The 22,957-nt window shown below is 42.6% G+C and overlaps 1 protein-coding gene across 1 annotated transcript in view; it reads left to right on the forward strand.

Moving 5' to 3' along the window:
• The window catches only part of PKDCC (protein kinase domain containing, cytoplasmic), a 36,299-nt gene that overhangs the window by 9,013 nt on the left and 4,329 nt on the right, over positions 1–22,957 (forward strand). Inside the window, exons 2-5 of the mRNA XM_059468147.1 lie at positions 5,840–5,962; positions 9,000–9,271; positions 13,038–13,117; positions 13,959–14,066. Of these exons, the coding sequence (XP_059324130.1) occupies positions 5,840–5,962; positions 9,000–9,271; positions 13,038–13,117; positions 13,959–14,066 (583 nt within the window). The remainder of the gene's footprint in view (positions 1–5,839; positions 5,963–8,999; positions 9,272–13,037; positions 13,118–13,958; positions 14,067–22,957) is intronic.

The raw sequence follows: 22,957 nt of genomic DNA on the forward strand, positions 1-22,957 counted from the left end.
ATATACCTCTAAAATATATGGAGATATCTGTGGACCTTTATGGATATAGCAACAGATATGGGTAAATACACATAGTGCTCTGTTTCTGAGTACTATGTTCCAATTTTTCTATTAATGAAAATGTTTGGTAAGATGTTTAGTAATAGTGCCAGGAATGAGATTCTTGTTCCTTTTAGTTCTCCTGGAGTTTAGTGCTAATCATAATAATACATTTATAAACAAAGCCTAGGCAGAACTGTGAATTTAGAGTTTAATATTTGAATTATCCACTGCTTTCTCTCGGTTCCAAAATCCAGACAAAATCCCATCTCACAGCTGTCAGCACACAGTTTGTGTCTCACTCTAAAAAGGTTCTGCATGTGTGAGTCTTTTTCCAGTGAAACTCAGCACTTTGCAGGGCTTGATTGCTGGATCTCTATGGGAAAAATCAATTTACTTCTCAAACACCATCTTATATATTCTATAGCAGGAAAATGGGCATTGAATTATCTTGAGTGAATTTAGACATTGAGTTCCTTGCGTTTTCCAGGTTCCCTGCATGTTACAGGTTTGCATGTGCTTTTGGGCTGATTGGCAATATATACAAATATTTAGTATGTATTTTTAAAATATATAAAACATTTTAAAATATGCATGCAAATATTGTGTGTATATGTTAGATATCAGAACAGGCATATACATATATGTCATATATACAAAAAATGTGTATTTATGTGGTTGTGTGTATATGTATGTATATTTATAGATGTATGTACCATCAGCAAGGAGGGGAAATTTTTAAAATACAAGTGATTAATAAACCTTAAAGTGACAGAAACGTCTCAAATCATGTATTGGTAAATTGTAGCTGTATCAGGCTGTGCTGGGGATTTCAGTTCTTGCAGGGATGTACTGTCTGAGTGCTTCAAGGATGAAAGGTGAATCCAAGGATTGCTTGCCTAAAAATATTATATTAACTTAGCAATAAAGTAGTAAGAGCTTCTAAAATGTACTGTTCTGGTTTTGAACCACAGCAGCTTAAGAAAATAGCTCATAGAAAAAGGCTAGTAGGAGCTTTTTATTTCCCCTGGGCCCCAAAACACTACAAAATACAATCTCAACACAACCAGTTTTGATTAAGCAACTCTGTCCCCATGTATTTCTGAAAAGAAAGGTTGTATCAAGTGTTGACTACTGTCACTCTTCGTACATGTGAGATTGTATTTCATGGCACTTTTCTATTGTGGGCAGAAGCTGGGTCCTACTGTAGTCAAAATTAAAAGAGAATAGCAGCCCAAATTGAAAAAGAAGAGAGTTAGGTTTCTGAAATTTACTTCTGGTGCAATGCAGTTGAGCCTGTCACTTATATTACAGTTGGTAGCAGTGTGCTTGAAGTTCACATTCCGGGAGTCACAGAAATCTCACGTTTATTAAAGAAAAAAGAGGGAAATGGCCAGTTTTTGTGGTTGTAGAGAGAAAAGAATATTCACAGTGCCTTGTAATTTTTAAGGAAATGCTATGATCTGTGCACGGGCATTTTGCCCTCCAGCAGTCCTGTCCCAGCCCGGGCAGCAGAGCTGAGCTGAGCCAGCAGAGCCCCAGCTCGGGAAAGTGGCTGGAGACCTGTTTGGAAAAGGTGGATCCTACTGTTTGTGACTGAATAACCTCACAAAGGAAATGTAGCACTTTGGCAATAGTTCTATTTTGACATTTATTTTTTGGAAAGTCCAGCTGGGGTGTCTGCACCAATGCAGGAGGGCTCATAGTTTGCACAGACTTACCCTGCTGATGACAGCTTAATAAGGTTCTTCTTTTTGTGTTTTTATTCAGTAAGCTTGTTGGCTTTTGTGTAGAGGCTGACCTCTGCTTTTGCCCTCCCCTGCTGCCCCAGCTCCTCTGAAAGGGGCATCTCTGTCCCCATAATTTGTAGTAAAAGGGAATTGTAAAGGGAGGTGAACTGGCCGGCTGTAGGGACATGGGCTCCTACAATGCAATGTAACTTTCACAGGGCTGACCCTGTATGCCCAGTGTACCTAAAGACTGTTGGAAGTCAGTGGGGATTTTGGGTGCAGAAAGACTAATGCAGGACTGAGCCTTTATGAACAAGAAAATCCAAACAGCAAGGGAATTATTTGGTGAACGGGGCTGCTCGAAAGAAATGAATTACAGCACATGATGTGAGAACAGGTCAACATTTCATATCTGGCATGCATTTTTCTAAACAGACAGAAAGGCATCCCAGTATCGTGACTGTTTGCTATTAGATTCTACACAAAAATATATTGGGGTGGCATTTAAATGCAGTGACTCGAGATAGCAAAAAGATGTGGGATTGTATTTCTTTCCATTCATTTAATTGGAACCATACTGAAAAAGCGTATGAAAACCATCACTCTTCAATATGTCTGAAGTGTAGCTTTGTGATGCTGAGAATGATGTCCAACCTAATAGAATTTCAGATAGAGGAGATATTTTGGCTCATCTTTTGCTTCCAGCTATATTCAGTTTCCCTGTGTGGTTATTTTTCTTGTTATTATATGCACCAGCTATCTGCTTCTTACTTCACTGTCTGGGAATACAAACCATTCTGTCTCATTTCTGACCTTAAAATGGATTGGACAAAAACAAAAGGAAGTTAAAAAAAATGTTTTGGGTAGTGCCCTTGTACTTGTTTCTTGTGTTGTGTAAGTCAGCTTTTAAAATGGAAGGCCTCAGTATTGCTGCCTGGGAATATTTTGCATCCAAATATATTCTGTACTTTGTGCCATCTGTGTGCTGGGTGGTGGTTCATCAGCAGGGGATGAATGTAACCATTTCAGATGCTTAACTGGCTGTTGGGACTTGCCCAGTTTGTAATCATGGTAATTGCCCATACAAATATGGCCATGTAATTACATGTGCATTTTTGCATTTAGTTTCAGGAGTTCATTTGGAAAAGTATAAATGTGGCCCAATAAATCTTTCCTATCTCAGACTTCTGTGCTTTTATAACTCTTTATAATTATGTAGTAACTGTATCTGGAGAGGTTTCATTTAAGTAAAATCAATAAAGAGCTCAGGTTAGTTTATAGATATAGTCAGATACTTGGGCAGTGAAGACTTTTGCCAAGGTACAAACTGGACACTAAAATGAAATAATTGTGGGCAAAATTCCAGCTGAGAGCAAACCTAACTTGTTATTACTATTGACATTCATGGATATAATTGACAAAAATAGGCACTGTAATGAATTTCTACTCCTGTGATCATATGCACATAAATAGATAGTGAGACTCATTTTTCAATATTTTTAGTGCAAATATATATATGTATTATGTTTGTATAATCAAAAGGAATGGATAATGGTTGTTTATTTTCTGTGTTTCTATTCCCAGAGTTATTTTCACAAATATTGGCAATGTCTGATGGAGACTGATACCTTTTTTGTATTCAGTGTTACTGTGAACCAACAGTTACTGCAATACTGTCATTTCCCAGTCTAGATTGCTTGCTAATTTCCCTTATGGCTTTTTTCCCCAGTGAATAGTATTACTGTGCTAAAGACAAGAACGGAATTCTGCAGATGATACAGAAACAGATGCTAGATTTTGGCACTCAGAAGTGAGGGTTTTCAAATTTGCCAAGCTTCAGCCCATCTCCTTAGTGTGCTCACACACAGGAGGGGTGGGAAGAAGCTGGTAAGGACTGCAGAATCCAACCTTCCCTGAGAAAATAATATATATTGTAGTAAATATTTTCATTTAAATCAAGTTTTGGTTTGCTTAAACAGTTGTGCTGGTTGATCCTCTAAGATTTAACTCCTGGCAATAAGCTGCACAAAAGTGGTGCCACGGATGATAAGGAACATGCCCAAGTGTGGTCTGAGTGGCTCTAGATGGAGAAATTATTGCTGTTAGTATCTTTGTCATGGTTGTGGCAGTAAAGACAAATGTCTGTTTTCCTACTTCAAATGTTCATGCTGGCGTCTATCACAAATCCTCTTTTTGGCTTGTTTTAAAATAAAATCTTTTAGCTCTTTTTTTTTTGTTTGTTTAGGTTAATGTCCGTGTTTAAGCAGCTGTTTTGAAATACAGTGCCATTTTTACACCAAAAAGAAAAATTGTTTACTTCTTTTACATTTTTGGCAACCCTTTTTTCCTTTAAATGTAGACAGCGACAGTCAAAACTAGCAGCATGGCTCATAACAAATCCCATATTTGCTGACTTTAGCCTGGTCTTTGCTTTTCTGCCTGGGGAGGTCACAAGCTCTAAGAATGTGCTGGGTGTTGGAATCTGCTCACAGGGGCTGTGTGCAGACTCAGCCACTCCCTCCAGCCATGGCGCTCTGCTTTGAGATCCCAAATTTTATGATTTGGGATTAGTTCCTGTCCTGGCTGCCTGAGCCTGGCTTCCTCTGCAGTGCCCTCAGCACTGAGGAGCCCCCTGTCATCTTCTCTGAGCTTTTTAAAACTGAAAGAGGTTTGAAAAATCAAATTTCTCAAGGCAAGGCAGCAGAGGAGTAGCAACAGGGCATTTTTTTCAATGCTGCATTTTCACATCAAACCTTTTACTGTATGTTTTATTTGTCTGGGGGCAGAGATTACATTTAATTTTATTTCATGTGCATGCTGTTCTGGCTGGAAAGTTGTGATCAGATCCTTATCTGGCTCATTTAATATCTTCTCTGCCAGGGCTTGGCAGGGAGTTCATAAAAGCCTGTCCCCCAGCCTGTCAGACATTGTCCCACTCCATATAAAGCAAGACAGTCTCTCCTCCACAGTCTTAAAATAATCTTCTAGTGCAATTATTTGTGCAAGTGGAAATCATTCAAAAATCCTTGGAAAGCAAATAAAAGAAGAAGCTGGAGCATGGCTGAAATTGCCATTTAAATGCTTTTAAATTGTAGAAGCTACTGGCAGTTTGTATTTTGGAGTATTTGCCCTGCTTTAATGATAATGTACACAGAATTTTATCAGGTATAGTGAGAGGCAATTTCTGGCTGGGAAAAAAGAAATGTTGGCTTTTCAGTTGCTTTTCAAGGTGCTGTGTCATTGAAATACACATTGCCACTCAAGGCACAAACAGTAAAATGTAATTTCAACTATTTACAGTATTTTTTAAGCATTAAGTCAGTATTATTTAGCCAGGTATTGTGTAGGTTAAATTACCTCTCCTCAGATAGTTTTGTGTTTCTGCATTCCTAGATATGTTAAATTATTATTATTGTTGTTTTTTGACATATATTTGTCATGGGTTGACCCTATCCGGATGCAAGCCATTCTCTCACTCCCCTCCTCAGCTGGAGAGGAGAGAGAATATATTTTAAAAGGCTCATGGATTGAGTTAAGAAGAGGGAGAAATCATTCAGTAATTAATGTCATGGGTGAAATACTTGACTTAGGGAAAAAATAATTTAGCTTATCAAATCGTAGTAGGGTAATAAAAGATAAAACCAAATCTTAAAAACATGTTCTACCCACTCCTCCCTTCTTCCTGGGCTCTGCTTCCCTCCTGATTTCCCTGCCTCCTTTCCTGAGCAGTTCAGGGGAGTGGGAATGAGGGCTGTGGTCTGTTAACCATAGGCTGTTTCTGTGGCACTTTGCTCCTCAGGAGAGGACTCCTGAGAGTCTTCCCCTGCTCCAGCATGGGTCCCTCCCAGGGGGGCAATCCTCCATGAGCACCTCTGGTGTTGAGGCCTTCCCACAGGTTGCAGTTCTTCATAAGCTGGTCCACAGTGGGTTGGATGTAGCCCACTGGATGCAGTCCTTCAGCCTGTGCTCCCTGCAGGGTGACCAGTCCTGCCAGAAGCACTGCCCACAGCCTCCTCTGGGAATCCTCCTGCCGAGGTGCACTGCACTGATAGTGGTTGTGTTGTTTTCAGCTCTATGGCTATTGCTACCAAGACAGCAATGACATCCCAGACACACTGACCACCATCACTGAACTGGGCTCGCCTTTGGAGATGATTCAGCTTTTACAGACTTCCTGGGAAGACAGATTTCGGGTGAGTAACAGCTGTTTTATAAGGATCTTTAGGAGAGTAAAAAATAAATAATGTTATTAAGCAGAGGTTGTGTACTCTTCAGCACAATTCACATTTATTAAACATTTGTTTTGCATAAGATTACATCTTGGTTTAGAAGCAGTATTCAGCACTTCCCTTCTGTAGTTTTTAAGACACTGTGTTATTTTGTCTGTCAGTATTATCTAATTGTAACCAGTTATATGGTTTTTGCATGATATCTCAAAACATTTCTTACTTGCTAAAGCTTAGGGCCCAGGAGTTTTGGCATTGTGCTCTGCAACCGGGATTTAAACAATAGAAGGATGTTACATTTCTCTCCTGATCCTTATCATAGGTTTGTTTTATAATTGTTTTCTACTGCTTCCTGCTCTGTTCATTTTTTTCCTGGGGGAAGAGTGAAATAAACGTACACAAATCTCAAACCCAGTTTGTCCAGCGCACTGGCAATTTACCAGGAGCACGAAGGTCACACTTAATTTGTCCAAAATGAAGCCAGACTGCAGCAATGCTTTGATCAAGACAGCTGTCTGGCTTGGTGTGTGTGGGGATGTGTCGTTGTCTGAGGTTCACTCCCTAGGACGTTGAAAGGCAGCAGAGTCTCCATCTGACACACTTTGGATTGCTTGGTTACGTCTGTGCCAGAAAATTAAAAGTGCGCCTGAGTGAGCTCCGGGTGGAAAGAGCAAGGTGCAGCCCACGGCTGTGCTGTTGCATTCCTGCCCTCTCTGAAGGCTGTGAGCAGGATTGGAACCTGCTGGAAATGGTCCCTGGGCCATGCTGCTGTCTGGATCCTGCCTGGGATCAGTGCAGGAGAACAGCCTTGGTGCTGGTCAGACCTGGCCAGAGACCGTGCTAGCCAGTGTGCATGGGGGATTAAGTTTCTGTGCCCAGGAATGTTCCCTGGCAGAGTTTATTTTGCTCATACAGCTGGAGGAAGTTTTGTTGCCTGCACTAAGCTGCAGCTCCCTTTTCCTGAGAGAATCATGGTCATGATAAGCAGCAGAGGTACTCAGCAAGGTTCCCAAAACACAGGACCACCTGCCTTTAGCTCATCTCATCCAGGGAATGCAAATAATGCACTGTGATAGCAATTGTGTACAAAATAAATGACCAAGAGATTATGGGTAATAAAAAGAGAAGTTTCTTTCCAGTGTGGCTATTTCTGAGTGAGCAGTTGCAAAGGAAGATAAAGGAGAATTAGATGAAAACCTTCACAGAGGTAGAATTACAGGTGAAACATTCCTGTGGCCACTGTAATGAAGTCCTAAATAATGTCATGCTCCTTCCTTTGTCTAGGATGCAACTAATACAGAAAGGAAGGAAATAAAATTGTCTTCTTGATATGTGAGATCTGTTTCTGGTCCAGTCCTGAAAATGACTGCATAAATCCATGAGGTCATTCCTACAATTGACAATTTCCTTTTGTGGATGGGCTGAGCAGTAAGCTGAGTAATCCATAGGTGTGTGACACAGGGCAAAGCCTTCACCTGTGTGCTTAAAGCTTGTGGTAAGGGGGCATTTGGAGTCCCAGCCTGCAGCAGGTCTGCACAGCAGAGTCTCTTGGAGTTGGGCAGAGAGGTTGCTGGTGCGCGAACAGGGGGCTTTTTGGCGTTTGAGAAAAGGCAATAATTTTGGGTGACAACCTGTGGGTTTTTTCAAGCTAAATTCTGGGTTTGTTGGCATTTGAAGATACCTATATTATAGGTTGGCTTGGGCTGGATGGGCTTTTTCTCTACAGTGTATTGCAGGATAACACAGACATGAGTTCTGTGTCCTTCCAAGGGGAGGTAAGGGTGGTCAAGTTTAGCATCCCAAAACCACACTTGTATGCACCTATAAGCCCTCCATATGAACTATGGTATCCTGCAAGTAGGAGAAAAATATTCTTGTCTGGTCAGGAGAAGGATTAGGTAGAAGAGTGAGATGGTTCTAATGTCCCACAGGTGAAGGGTCTGTGAGGGATAGCTTCACCCGTGCTCAGCTTTCTTACCAAGGATGTGTTGAGGTGCACCCTTGAGGGTAATGTTTAAGCCCCTAGACTGAATTTGGGTTTGGCTACTTCAATGCACATGCCCTTAACATTGTCTTTTAATAGAAAACAAAGATTATATATAGAAAGTAAAAAGCCCGCTAAACTGAATATGGCCTGTTATTTATTTAATACATAAAATAAAAATTCCAGTATTTAACTGTGTTCATGTTACTGCTACCTTTGGATTAATAGGTTACATAGTGGACTCTAAAGGAATGCATGAATTGAAAACAGGACTTTGGTAAGGAGGCTGAATTCAATGTTCATCAGGGCTGCTGCTTAGTAGGAGTTACTCAAGTTTCTAATCTGTAGTGGAAAAGTGAAACATCAGCACAGAGCTCCCACCTCAGTCTCAAAGTGCTGCAAGAGGGTCCACCACAGCAGACCCATCAAGGCAGAGAGACATATGCACTTAACCTGAGGCATGGTGCAGGGTTACACTGGACCTGTGGAGCTTGTCTTCCTGGGAATTTGCTTCCTTCTCCCCTGGAAAAAGGAAAAAACCAGAGGAAAAAAATTATAAAAACGGTCAAGAGGCAGGATCAGTATAGAGGCAATACAGACACTGTCTGCAGTTGGAGCTCCAGGCATGGGTGCAGGGCAATCCAGCCAAAATTTCCAGACCTGGAGTTTATAAAAGGGCAGGATCAGACTCTGTGGTCAACGCCTGTGCATAAAGTGTTATTAAAAGTTAATGCTTTTATTTCTGTTAAAAGTAAGAATAGCAACAATGAACTCTGCTTCAAGAATAGTGTGGGAAAGCACTTGTAAAGAAGCTTATTTTTGTTTCAAGTCTCTCAGGGTTTTACAATCAGCTATGCTAATCCTGTGAAAAATACCTTGGTTGCAACATTTGGTTTTGAGGGTAAGTTATAATGCTTATATTAAGTAATAAATTTATGAGCATATCTTCAGCTAAAGTGGTTTTGTTGTATACTTTGCACTGAGAAAACAATGCGAGGAACCCATGTTTTTGTGTTTCAGATCTGTCTCAGCTTAGTTCGGCTTCTGCATTACTTGGCTCACTCTCCTCTTGGCTCGGTGACATTACTGGATTTTCGCCCTCGGCAGTTTGTGATCGTGGATGGGGAGCTGAAGGTGACAGATCTGGATGATGCCAGTGTTGAGGAGAGCTCTTGCACCAGTAACAGTGACTGCTTCATGGAATTCCCTGCGAGAAACTTCACCCTGCCCTGCTCAGTTGAGGGACGGTGTCAGAGCATGAATGAAAAGAGGAATCTCTACAATGCCTACAGGTCTGTGATCAGATAAAGTCATGTAGAGTTAAGGGTGGGCCTAGAGCTCCAGCATCCTTTACAGTTATTCACATCAATGAGCACGTACTGTCTCAGAACCAGTGCCCAGGAGTAAATGAAGCCATGAATAATTGTTTCATTTGTGAAAATACATGGCATTTATAATGTTTGAAATATTTTGCATACTCTGAGTGTGATTCACCATTCAGTCTAATTCTGTGTTGGTTGAAGCCCACTGAATTCTTCTCAAGCAGAGATTTTCATAGGAGTGAAGCATAAGCACTATTGGAGCTTGGGGCCCACAAGTTCTGCGGTGCAACAATTCCAGCAGCTCTTTGGGGTGAGTTAAGAGGGGTCATCACAAGTTTTGCACCACCAGCTGAGCAAAGGGCTGGCTTCAGAGGGAGACTTAGAGCTCAGTTCACATCCTGCCCTCTGGCTCAGTGCTCCTTTCCTTGCTGGAGCTTGCTGTGGTAGGGTGATAACAGCCCCAGTGTGTCCCTGGAGCTGCTGGGACCACCCTCAGCTGCTGACATTCTGGGTCTAAGCCCAAACCTCTTAAAACAAGGGTGGTCTTTTCACCCTTCCCTCCCAGCCCCAGGTCTGTGTGAGCAGGTGCTGTGGGACTGACTCCCAGTGCTGTGCCTGCAGTGGGGGACATGTGGGCAGTGGGCCAGGCTGTACCAGTTGGTCAGCTGAAGGAAGTGTTCAGCTATTGCAAATCTTCCAAATTTGATTCTAAAGCTGTGTCCAGATTTACAGCTGGGTCCTTCTGGGCCATGGCTTTGTGTTTGTGGTCTTGGCTCTCCCCCATCAACAATCACACCCCCAGAGGGTAGAGTGGGATGCTGGGGGAGCCATGTCACTGCTTTCCAGGGAGCCAGTAGTGGATGCTCAGTGTTGTGCTCATCCTGCCATTGCTGCTCTGTCTGATGGGCACTGCTGGGATGGGCGGCCGCCCTGGCTGATCCAGATGGGAGGATGGAGATCTCAGAGCAGTGTGCTCATTTCTTAGGCTTCCCTTTCAAGTGACATGCCATTCACTGCCTTCCAGACCACAGTGAGGAGAGGCTGCTCCAAAGAGAGCCTTCTGCTTTGGTCGCAGAGCGCTCACCAGCATGTGTGTCGCATTAGCTGACCACACTGAAATGGGCTGCACCACATGACAGCCATCTGCAGTTGTGCAGCACAGTATTTAGTGTGTCCTGCAAGATTTTCCATTTCCATTTGCGTGGCTTAAAGATCTTGCTTAGCTTGCTAGCTTTTGGTTAAGACTGTTTTACTGTTTCTGGGTAAGAAGTCTTTAATAGGCACCCATCCATCTTGGTTGTAAGTGGGGACATGTCTGTGGTGTGGTGGGCTTGTGGCAGGTTGCTGGTCACGCTGAAGGAAGCGGTCTTTTTCTAATACAGTTTTTAGTTTTAGTATTGCCTTTGAACTGCTCTCAAGTGTGTATTTCATGCACAGTGCCCCAGTGTTCTCAGCCCCTGCTTTGCCTTAATTCCGTAGAGACGTGGGGTTTTGTTGAACGGTGTGGGAGGCTGTGACCACCCATGCTAAGGAGTTACATCAAGCCCTATGCACTTGTCTCAAAAGGTGAAATCCTCACTTCATTAGGGATAGGCTGCTAAATTTGTTATTTTCAAAGGTGCACTCTGTTGCTGTAGGCTTAGAGGTTGCCCTCTGAAGCTGTTAGATAGAAGTCAAAAGCAGCAATACGTCAAACAATGTATAAACCCCTTGTAATTTTAAAACAGAGCACACCCTAACCTTGAAAGCATATTTAAGCCTATCTTACTGGTTTCTTTATGAGGTAAATAATTAAAGAAGAGAAAACATTTAGGAGAAACCTCTACAAGAAGTGGTCTGTTTTGACTTTCAGATGGTTACCTCCTGTCACAAATGTGTCTCACTGTGTTTTCCTCCAAGTGTTTGGGGAAACAGTTTTCAAAGCACTGGACAGTTTTGAAAGTAAACAAAATTAATATTTTGAATTATTAACCAATGGCTGAGATGAATTCTCCATCACTGAGAATTCTTAAATTAGTATCAGATAGTTCTCAAAAAGAAACAATTTGTAGGAACGAATGTAAAATGATCGACAGTCTGTATTATGCAGATCACAGGGGATACCACTGGCCCTGGAATCAATGAATAACAAATGTTCTTGCAATTAAGTTGTGCAGACTGCAGTGTCTGTACATGTCAGGATCTCAGATGTGGGTATTTGCAGCAGAACAGTCGCATGTTTCTGTGGCCCTGTAGCTACGGAAAAACAATAACCTCTGTGACTTGCTTCCAGCCAGCATTGAGCAAACTTAGTGACAGCTACTGAATTTTAGCAAAGAACTATTCACAATCAGTTGGACTCTGCTTTAGGGATAATCTCTAAGCAAAAACAATGAGCTCAAGTTTACCAGACAAATTATTTGTTACAAATGTTTTGCTGCTCTCAGATTTCTCTATGTATTTACATTGGCTGTTTCATACTCATCATCAGGAAAACCTGCCAGTGGATTATCCCACTTGGGAAAACCATAAACATTATTTTGGTTTGGGATGGAAAAGGGAGTAACATTCTCAGAGCAATTCATTGTATAAATAGTGTCAGCTCAATAATACATGCCTCTGTGATCAATTTTTGGTATCAGTAACTGAATTTTCTAATTTGTGTTTATGTAAAGCATCTGTTGGTCTCCCTCCTGAGCATGAGTCCCTGGGGGTTTCCATTTGACAATGTGGTCTCTGTATATGAAAAACTGTTTACTTTGCTTTGCAAGTTAGAGGTGAAGCAGGGCAATTTCCCAATTGTGTTCCTGTGATTTTCATTAGCTGATATTTATGTCCGGTAGTTCTGTTTATATTGCCAGATCCTGACCTGTCCATCTCCATCTTAGGTTTCTGTGACCCTGAGTTAGTTGCAATAGGTAGTAGTATTGGCAGAGCAGTAGAACTCTGAAGGAAGAATATGAAAACTAAATGTACTTCCAGGGAAGGTAATGGCACATTGTTTTTTCTTTTGTAATAAAAACCATTAAAATAGATTTTGGAATCTCCTTCTCTGTAGATATTTAAAAGCCACGAGGACACAATCCTAAGTGTTCTAGGGAGCCCTGCTTGAACAGGGAGGCTGGACTAGCTGACCTCCAGTGGTGCTTTCCAGCCTCTCCCATTCCGTGATGCTACCTCCATCAGTGAATACCTACATGAATGTACCTTGATTATAGATAAATGATAGGAACAGAGAGGGCATTCTGTATTCCAGCAGCATTAAACAATAGAAGGTGGCTTTCTCCTGGCACTTAATTTAAAAGTCTAAGAAAACTGTAGTAAAGAAAATAATAATTTCATTTATTAGAAATGAACAGAAATCGAATTTATGTACTTTCAAGGTTTGGAAAAAAAACAAGCCCAAGATTTATGGGGTTGATGGCATCCTTTTAGTTTGTTGAAGTACAGACAGCTTTGCAAATAGTCACAATCCATGGGGCTTCACAGCAAATTGGTGTATTAATGGAACATTTACACATAGGTACAAGGCAGCCTTGTATGTAGCAGCATGGTCTAGGTATGCCAGACAGCTGTGTGTGAATAGTCTCAGCTATGTATTTATTTGAGTATAGAATACCATTATATTTCCTGTATAGGTCAGTGGCATATAAGCAATAGGAATTTTATTCCTTGTGATGTTCAGGACTTACCAGATGTTTGTAAACTCTTAAAAAAAAAAAAAAAAAAGTCAATATTGGTTACTTTTCTATTGCAGGTTTTTTTTTACCTATCTTCTTCCACACAGTGCTCCATCCTCACTGAGACCATTGCTGGATAAGATAGTCAATGCAACAGGTAATCACAATAAACATGGTAATGCCAAGTAGTTGCTTTTTTAGTTTAACTGTTATGGTTGGGAGGGGAGAATGCTGCTTCTGTGCTCACTGCAATAGAACTAGGTTATTTTTCTATCCAGAATGAAATTGCTCCCATACCAAGAAGGCAAGAATGGGCCCAAACATCAGAAAAATCCCATTTTTAGATTTTTTCTAGGCTTCACAGAGATATTTGTTTCATCCTGACACCTCAGGGTGAATTTTATCAGAATACAATTCCTTGTGGGGTCTGAAAAACTTCTGTCCCTGGAAAGGGAAATTTTAGTGATAAAACCCAGGATACTTTCTCATTGTCAATGATATCAGTGGTGATTTATACCTCAGAAGCCAGCGGCACAAATGGCATTTCCATAGATCTTCACTGATTACCAAGGTAGTGGCTTTGTGACAAGAGTAGTTGCCTGTGACACTGATTTGAGGGTTTTTCAGTGCATTGCTCCAGTGTGCATCTGAAGGGAAAATAAATGATGCTGGGCTATAGCTAATGAGCAAGCAAAGCTTTGGAGTTCTCTGTATTGGCTGATGTTGATCCCTTGTGGGGAGTTCTCCTCAGCATTTTGTGCCTGTAGGCCTGGGGCTACCAGCTGGATGAGCCAGCCTCTAGAATGCCTAGGCAATGTCAGGTGTGAGACTTGTAGGACCTGTAGGAACTCAGGGATTTCCTGCCTAGGGCACCACCTTGCCATGAGGCAGGGCACCATGGGACTCCCAAGCTTAGGGCTTCATTCAAATAAAACCTTGTTTTGTCCTGGGCAGGATGCTCCTCATCTAAGTCATTCTTTTCCTCTGCTTTTTTAAAGGAGAACTGCACTGGGGAATAGATGAGACAGCTGCTCAGCTGGAGAGAGTTTTGGATCTGTATAAGAGTGGGGAGTACCTGCAGAACACAACCCGGGTGCCGAAAGCTGGTAAAGTCATCTTCCTTGAAACTAAAAATCTGAGATTTTGTCATTGTTGTGGGGTTTGCAAGGGCCAATGTGCAGAAAGCAAAGCTCAGTGGCCCTTGAAATCATGCATGTGATAATATTTTATCTGCTTTTTGCTTCCTGGGAGCCTCCTGTAACTCTTCTCACTCTGTGATGTAGCTGGACATCCATAAGTGTGAGCAGGCTGTACTGGAACTAAGGAAATCCAAAGGGAGTTCTCCATGACAGATTTATGAAAAACATGTTTCACCACATCCACACACTGCTGTTGTAGTAGCAAAACCTGCCTGAACCTATACTGGGGAGAATTCAGTCATGAGACTGTAATCCCCCCCATGGGCTTCCTGGGACTTTAAATGAATTTCTTGTTACATAAGTATTTATTGATTGGAAGACTAAGAGGAAGTAAATTTTTACTTCCTTTGCAAAGGAAAAATAGTGTGTCCCTCATCTTCTGCCAGCAATAGAATGAAAAAATAGAAAAAAAGAACAGGATGAAAACAAGGCTGAATAACAGTATCTTTTTCATATCATGTCTGTATGCTATTCAAGCTGTGGTACAAAGTGGTGCATGTTCTTCCTAGAAGGACAGCTGTGGAATTGTACATGTCAAAGAATACTATGTGTGCTGGAAATGACTGTTAAGCCCAACAATTGTAAAAGCTGTTTTGCAAATTATTTTTGTGTATGTACAATGTTCATGTCAAACTGTCAACATAATTGACTGCAAGCTGATAGGAAAATTATGGCTTTGCTGCAAAAGCTCAGTAAAGAGGGAAAGATGGGTTCTAAATGAAGATGAATGTTGGCACAGGGGGTTTGAAAAGTTCAGTGAAGCATTTGCTCAGTGAAAGAGATGCAGGAGCCAAATTCATTCTGGTTGTGGCTCTGTTAACCTCAAAAAGCCATGATACCAGGGATGAATTTGACCCACTTATCAGAATAATTCAATATTTATTTTGTTGTAAAATTGGCAGGAAAATTGTTGCAGGTGTTCATTTAACTTTCTAATTTTCAGCTTTTCATCACATCTGTGCTGAGTGATACCTGTCAACACAGCAAAATTATTTTCAGCAGTACAATCAATAGTACAAACATGTCCTTTGTTGAAGAAGTGCCAGGAGAGCTGAAGTTGTTCTGTGATGCTGGTTGATTCCAGGTTTCACTGCTGTATCAGGATGAGGTGAAGGTTTTGAATTTTTGATATCTGTCATGTTTATAAAGACTCACGAGGAGAAAAGCTTTGGACCGCAGTAGTCAGAGTATCAGTGCAGGTTTCCAGGGACACAAAGCAGAGCTCTGTGTATATTTAGCTACTGTAAAAATTACACATTTTTGTGTTAATTTAATTCTGTAGAGTCCTTGATAATGTAACACAGAATCCACTGCCCCCATGTTCATGGCTAGTAATGCCCTGCTCTGCAAGGAGCCTGTTTTATTTGCAGGACACTGCTAATGGACTTAGGCACTTCACAGTGTGACCAAAGATGTTGAAAATCTGTAGATGCTTTATGTAACATATTGAAAAATGTACATTAAATACCCTGAGTGTAATATTGAATTCCTTGATAGGAAAATGTTCTCAACCAGGGACAAGCCTGAGGAACTGGGTATGTTACTAGAAATTACACTTAGATTAGATGTGTTCTCAGATTTAGCTGCCACGCCTTTAAGATGTGCAGGCCTGTTTCTAGTTTGTTTTAAGGGCACTTTAACCAAACAGAAAAGGTGTTGTAATCTATTTCTATTTTAAGACTCCCTTTCCTTGCCATGCAAATATGAAGAAGTTATATAACGAGGGCTAAAATGTGCCTATATACTCACTTTTATAATTTTAATTCAAATCATAATCTTTCCTCAACTGATATTTGACTGATATCTGATACTAATACTGTGTTGGAATTAATTTTTAAAATTTTCAATCCAGAGGTTATGGAACTATAAATTATTAATTAGAATGTATTCGGAGATAATGGAATGGGGAACTCTCCTGTGGTCCAGTGGAGTTGGAAGGGCGTGGTGTCCAGGGAATCAGCCTCTTCTACTGACAGGACGTTCCCAACTGAGATTGCATCCTCACCACTGAAACCAAGGCTGAACTGCGAGCAGATGGAATATTGTGCATAGATCTTGGAAGAGGGGTAGACAAGGATGAAAAAGAACAACTGGGATATTTTCCCAAGCTGTAGGTTGAGGTTCTGCTTTGGCCCTGTTCGGACAAAAAAAAATATTTTTAAGATTGCATGATTTTTAAAAATGTTTTCTGTGTTGCTTTGCAGCACAGACAAAGTTCAAGAAGGGTGTTTTTCAGCCCAGTGCCAAGTTAAGATAAAATGAAAGGTGATCATTTGGTTTTCAGGGCAGATGGGAGTTAATAATCTTTGCATTCATACCCCAATGGGTGCCAAGATGGGGGAGGCACAAGTTTGCATCCATTTTGCTCCAGATGATAGAACTCTCACAAGGTGACTCACTCCCAGGACTTTTGCTCTTACAAATAGTGGAAATGACAGGAATTTGTGATGCCAATCTCCTGGCATCTAAAGGTTTAGTGACAAAATAAGGCCTTTCTGGTGCACGACCTATTTTGAAATCCTAAAAACACAGGAGGAAAATTCACATCCAAGAATTATAAGGTTTTGTTTTGTTTGGTTTTGAGAAGAAACTACAGAAGGTTCAGGTAATGGAGCTTCAGAATTTGTCTTAGGTCTTAAATGCTTGGAATTAGGCATTATCTTGGATAGACCATTGTAAATTCATAGTAGGAAAGACCAGATCATGATCTTGGGCAAGTCATGTAAGGCCATAACTAAAACATTACCATTGAGGAAACAGTGTGTTATCTATGTGAACTTATGTTTTTGAAAGGAAGACCTCCTCCTATGAACACCACAAAGTGAGAAAGGTGATATTGATAAGAAGTAGGGAAGTGGCACGAAGAAAGTTCTTGTCGGGCCTAGTGTTCTCATAAATAAAGTTTAACAAGATGACATAGTCATATTACAGAAGGTCTTGGATATTAAGCTTTCACTGTGCTTCAGTTGTAAAGATTTTATAGTGCTGTAAATTATATTATGCTCTGGACTTTGGTTTAGTATCCTAGAGTAGAGGCGTGGGAGACATTTGATAGCTGTGTATGTGATCTGCAGTCATAAATCACACTGCTGTTCACATTGATATGGGAACATTGCAGCGTTTAAAACAACACCAGGAACAACTGCTTTTATATTCCATTGGCTGTTGGCCTCTCCTGCTGGAATCCAGAAGAATGTGAATTAAAACAGGAACCATGTATTTCTTCTGACATATATTATCTAAAAATGATTAAATCATTCCATTAATTATCCAGATTAAGGAGACTATAAAAAACTACTGATGTTCATCAGTAAAGTCATGCCCCAGTATCAAGGTTTTTATTACTTCAATCAAGTGACAGTGATTTGTACCGAGTATCTGGCCCTTGAGCTAAGCCCCAGCCCTTCAGCTAACTCAGAATTTACTCAGAAATGCATGAAATCAGCTAACACTCGTAAATCGGATAGCTTTGTTATTCATTAAAGCTAATAAATGACCCATTATTAGGTCTAGGGGTGTGCAAGCCCACAGAAAGCTGTAATTAGCTGCTGTTCTTAGCTTAAAGCACATTCTCAAAGCTAAAAAAGCTGGAAGGCTGGACATAAAGCAAAGACACGTTGTGTTTTCCTTTGTCTCAAGACAATTTGGCAGGATTATGCTGTATGTAAATATTTACAGTACAACAGTGTTTTGAAAAAAATATTCTGCAGGATCACTATAGCAACCTGCTTAGGAATCTGTAAATCTACCCAAGAATTATTGAAATCAGGAACAAACTGCAGCCCAGATTCCTGCTCTATCAAAATATATTATAATAAATCTTATCAGCTTTATATTTTTTTAAATTATTTTTATTCATGTGCCTTTGGTGTCCCTTTCTCAGTGCCTTCAGGGCTGAGGGGGAAAGGAGCACAGGGCAGAAAGTCTCCTTTGCATCCTGCCTGGCTGGGGGGTTCTCACATCAGGAGGCAGACAATGGCAGCACACAGGAACACAGGAGCAGGTTCCTTTGCAGCCATGTGGGTCTGTGCAGCTCTGCAGGGACCACAGCCTGTTGCTTGTTGCTCTCTTGTATCTCCACCACCATGCAAGCCATTTACCCTGTTCCCTGAGTAATGTTTTGCTGTTGCTGAACTTCTCCCTGTCCAACTTGGCACTGCACAGCAAAATGCTTTCTGCTGAGGTCCTTGGTTCCCTTCCAGAACACTAAAGAAGTCGCTGAGTGTCTTTTATAAATCCTGTGGGCCTCTGTCTTCCAGCTTAAATGACCCAACACGTGACCCTAGGCAACTTCTGACTTGTCCATCATCAGCATCCTTGTTTTTATGATTTGGTGGACCACATTCAATGTTTAAGCATCTGTAGGACATTTTGGGCTTGTTGCCTTTGGTAAATTGGTGTGTGCCACAGAGGTGGCTGTGGGTATGGAACAGCTCCCTGGGATGTGTGGCACAAGGCAGGAAAAGTGCTCCAGCTGTGTCATGTTAACAGGAATAAAATTTAAGGGAACATGTTGTTCCTCTGGTTATTTATTTGTGTTTCGGCGACGGCCTGCATGCTGATTTAAATTCGGCTCTGCTGCCGGCACAGTGGGAGTGCACAAAGAGCCATGAGGCCTGGCCTGGCCCACGCTCAGGACACGGGAATGCTCCCCACAGGAGCAGGCTCTCTCCTGCTCTGAGGGAACACTCCCCACAGGAGCAGGCTCTCTCCTGCTCTGAGGGAACACTCCCCACAGGAGCAGGGCTCTCTCCTGCTCTGAGGGAACACTCCCCACAGGAGCAGGGCTCTCTCCTGCTCTGAGGGGAACGCTCCCCGCAGGAGCAGGCTCTCTCCTGCTCTGAGGGGAATGCTCCCCACAGGATCAGGGCTCTCTCCTGCTCTGAGGGGAACGCTCCCCGCAGGAGCAGGCTCTCTCCTGCTCTGAGGGGAATGCTCCCCACAGGATCAGGGCTCTCTCCTGCTCTGAGGGGAACACTCCCCTCAGGAGCAGGGCTCTCTCCTGCTCTGAGGGGAATGCTCCCCACAGAATCAGGGCTCTCCCCTGCTCTGAGAGGAACACTCCCCACAGGATCAGGGCTCTCTCCTGCTCTGAGGCAACGCTCCCCTCAGGAGCAGGGCTCTCTCCTGCTCTGAGGGAACACTCCCCCCAGGAGCAGGCTCTCTCCTGCTCTGAGGGGAACGCTCCCCCCACGAGCAGGACTCTCTCCTGCTCTGAGAGGAACACTCCCCACCGGAGTATAGCTCTCTCCTGCTCTGAGGGGAGCGCTCCCCACAGGAGCAGGGCTCTCTCCTGCTCTGAGGCAGAGCCATGCCTGCCAGGCCAGCCTGGCTTTCCCAGCAGTTGGGATGTGTCAGGCCTGGCTGAAGGCAGAGCCCGCGGGACAGGCCTGCCTGTCACTCCCTCAGGCACATCAAAATGTTGATCTTTTAGCAAACCGTGCACAGTGCTTTGTGGGGCCTGCTGTCAGAAGCGTGTTTAAATGTGAGGTATTGGAACATGAGGAAAAGTTCAGAGTAAAATGAAGCATACTAAAAACATCAGTGTGTTATTGTCTATTTTGGATCCAGTGCTGTTCTCCAAGAGCTCCCTGGGAATCAGGAGGGGCCTGTTTGTAGAGCAAAATGCTGTTCAATACCACTTTTTGCTGCTATTGGCAAGATCTGGCTCTTTCTGCTTACTTGTGAGCAAAGCAATTAAAAGCAATTCCAGAGTTGACTGCCAGTGTTCCTCCTGAGACTGGAAGAATAAAGGAGGGAGAAAAAGGAGCAATATGATTTTTCTCTCAAGGATGTACGTGGTTGTGTCTCTGTCATTAACCCACAGTGTATTGGCAGGTGATAAGAGAACTGGGCAAATCTCCAACAAGTAGCTGTAGTTGGTAGTAAAAATGCAGTCTGGCTGCTGTGGCCGAAATAAACGGTCATTAGGACTGATTAAAGTCAGATTTAGGGTGATTCAGACAGGCTAAAAGGGGGAAACCGCAGGCGGTTTCACATAGTTTATTATATACTTGTGGAGCTCTTTATATGATTCAGTCTAGTACAGTGAAAATGAGTATGTTTATAGATTGTAGTCAGCTTTGGGACAATGCAGGTGGTTTTTGATGGAAAAAAAGAATAAGAATTTAAAGCATTGGCTTTTTAATTTTTTTAGCTCTTGCACTGGACAGTGATGCTGCAGATAGCTTTTAAAGATGCCTCTCTTACTTGTCACAACAAGTGGGTGATCTTGGTTTGGGGATCAGTGTGGCCATCATGGGGATGTGGCTAACATGCTAAGAAACTTCTAAGATTTCGGCCTGATCAAAGCAGCATGTTTTGGTTGATCAGAACACCATGTAAAAACATTTAAAACTATAGACGCTATCACAAAACAGAACTTCTGAGGATTGCCTGGCTTCAGCATAGCAAGGTATCTTGAAGCTCCAAAATGTTTGCAAGAAAAAATGCTTTGTAGTAGAATCTATCTGTATAACTGTGAGCGTTGTATTACCTCCCCTGTGTTAAACTCTGGAGTAAACCCATTGTAAGTAACATCAAGATCAGGCTTACTGCACTGCATTTAGTTGCTTCAATCCTCACAAAATTAGTTAGGGGAGGAAAGGGTTCTTTTTCTGCTGATACCAGTAGGGATGCCTTGCATTTCTCTGATCTATTCCTTGCCATTACCCTGATAGACTTTATGTACTCTCTGTCAAGCTATGTGTATGTACACAAAAGTGTAAATTTATGGCTGCATTTATAGTATTAGGCAAGCATTTATTGGTTTTAAACACCATTAGTCTGGAAATTGACCAGAACTTTGACCTTTTTATGATGTGATTTACTGCTGTGAGCCTTCAAATTCCAAGGACTCCATTTAAGCAAGTTCCAGGTCTTGGCAGGACAAAAACTTGGGCTAGAGCTGTCTTTAAACCATTAGAGTACTGCTTAATTGAGTAGCTGCGCTGTGGTGTCCAATTTAAAGGTGTAGGGGAAGCCCAGCTCTTCTGAGGGCTGGAACTCATGTCATTGCTGGGACACATCTCAGTGGAGGAGCATCCTTCAGGAGGGTCCTTCCTGTGAGAAGGAGAAGGTTCATGTGAGAGGAGTGCATTTCATTGTGACTTTCTTCTCAAGTCACACAAATAAGGGCTAATGGGTAAGCTCCCTAAATCAGCACTATGCAAGGAAGAGATTCCAGGGATACTTGCCTTTACCATGCAAATGGACAAGGCAGCTGCCTTGCTCTGCTGGAGATGGAGTGAGTTTTGAAGAGAAGTGCAGTTTGCTTAGACCACCACTTGATTGGTGTTGCAATGAGTTTCTGATCAGCTCTGACTGTAATAGTTTAAGAGAGGTTCCATGTTGGCTTCCCAGGGCAAGCAGGAGTGCCTGGCTGGTGTGGGAGCAGGAACCAGGTGCAGGGCCATCACTGCTCTCCACTCCTTGTGGCTGCCTTCCATTGGGATGCTCCGAAGGGAAAGCACTCCCAGGCAGCCATCGCTGCTGTTTGCCATGCAAGGGGGGACAGGGGCTGCCTTCCTGCGTTCCCCTCACTGCATCCTCCCCTCCCTGTGGGCAGCACAGTCTCCAGATTGCAGGTATCCAGTGGCTCCTACCAGCTGGAGGTGCTGTCAGAAGCTGCCCTTGTGGAGCCCAGCCCGTGTGACTGTGTGCCTTCCCTCAGATTCCTGCGGCGGTGTTTCCACCCGTGTGGTGCTTGGTGATCTCCCAGCCAAAGGAAAATGCTCTTTGCATCTGTGTCACACTGCCATGTTCCTGGTACTTGTTCCCATGAGTCACTGGAGATGGTTTTGGCTTTCCCTCATGTCAGAACTGGCAGGGAGCAGTGAGAAGGGACAGCCACAGGGCTCTGCTGAGTGGTGACACTACCCTTGCATAGCTGTTCCCATCCTCGCTTGCAGACTCAAACCAGGACCTTGCCATCGCAGTTACTGCTGGTCCAGCTCCGTTGATTAATGTGTCTGAGCTGCCCAGATGATTTACCAGGCTTGGTCACCTTGAACAAGGCAATGGAAAGGGAGAACTTTATCTCCTACCTCTGAATCACTGCTGCTCCTTTGAAGTCTGGGTATGTCAGCTGAGAGCCTTACCCCTGAGAGCTGTGTTGGGAGCAATGCTGAGGAAAAGGGAAGCACTTTAGGCCTATTAAGAGACATATCTGTGCTCAAAAGTTTAAATATTTTAAATATTAAATAAGGGTCCTCAAGGTGGGCTTCTCCCTTGCATGAAGAAAACCACATGATATGATGTAGGGCTGCTCTCTTAGTGTGATGATGGTGTGCTGAGGGATGCTGCAGCTTCCTCCCAGCCCCAGCATGGAGCCTGTCAGACTCCCAAAGTGCCCTGGAGAAGGGCTGGAACAGGCTCCCTGCTGTCACAGAGAATCAGGCTTCATCTCCTGCTCTGTGAATGCCCCCTGTGGCATGGGGCTTGGCACAGTTCAGTGTGAGGTGGCTGTTCTGTGCTGTGCAAAGAGGAGCTGTAGATAATCACATTTTATATCCAGTCAGCACAGCATGTATGCTGATATAAATGGTTACATACGGTGCTAACTACAGGGAATTGATGGGTTTTTTTTTGCTTTTAATTTGTACACATAATTTTACTGACCTAGGCTGTGAGGTACAAATCAATACTCAGCAGTTGCCACGTGAAGAGAATTTTCTGTTACGTTCAATTATTGTTACACTCCAGTTGATACAGAAACTGGGAAAAAAGGTACTTTTACCTAGCCGACAGTTTGATTTATGCTCTGACTTCTCTTCAGAAGAAATGCATAAATGTTTTTG

This window comes from Ammospiza nelsoni, chromosome 3 (genome assembly GCF_027579445.1).
Source record: "Ammospiza nelsoni isolate bAmmNel1 chromosome 3, bAmmNel1.pri, whole genome shotgun sequence".
In the NCBI taxonomy this organism is placed as follows: domain Eukaryota; kingdom Metazoa; phylum Chordata; class Aves; order Passeriformes; family Passerellidae; genus Ammospiza; species Ammospiza nelsoni.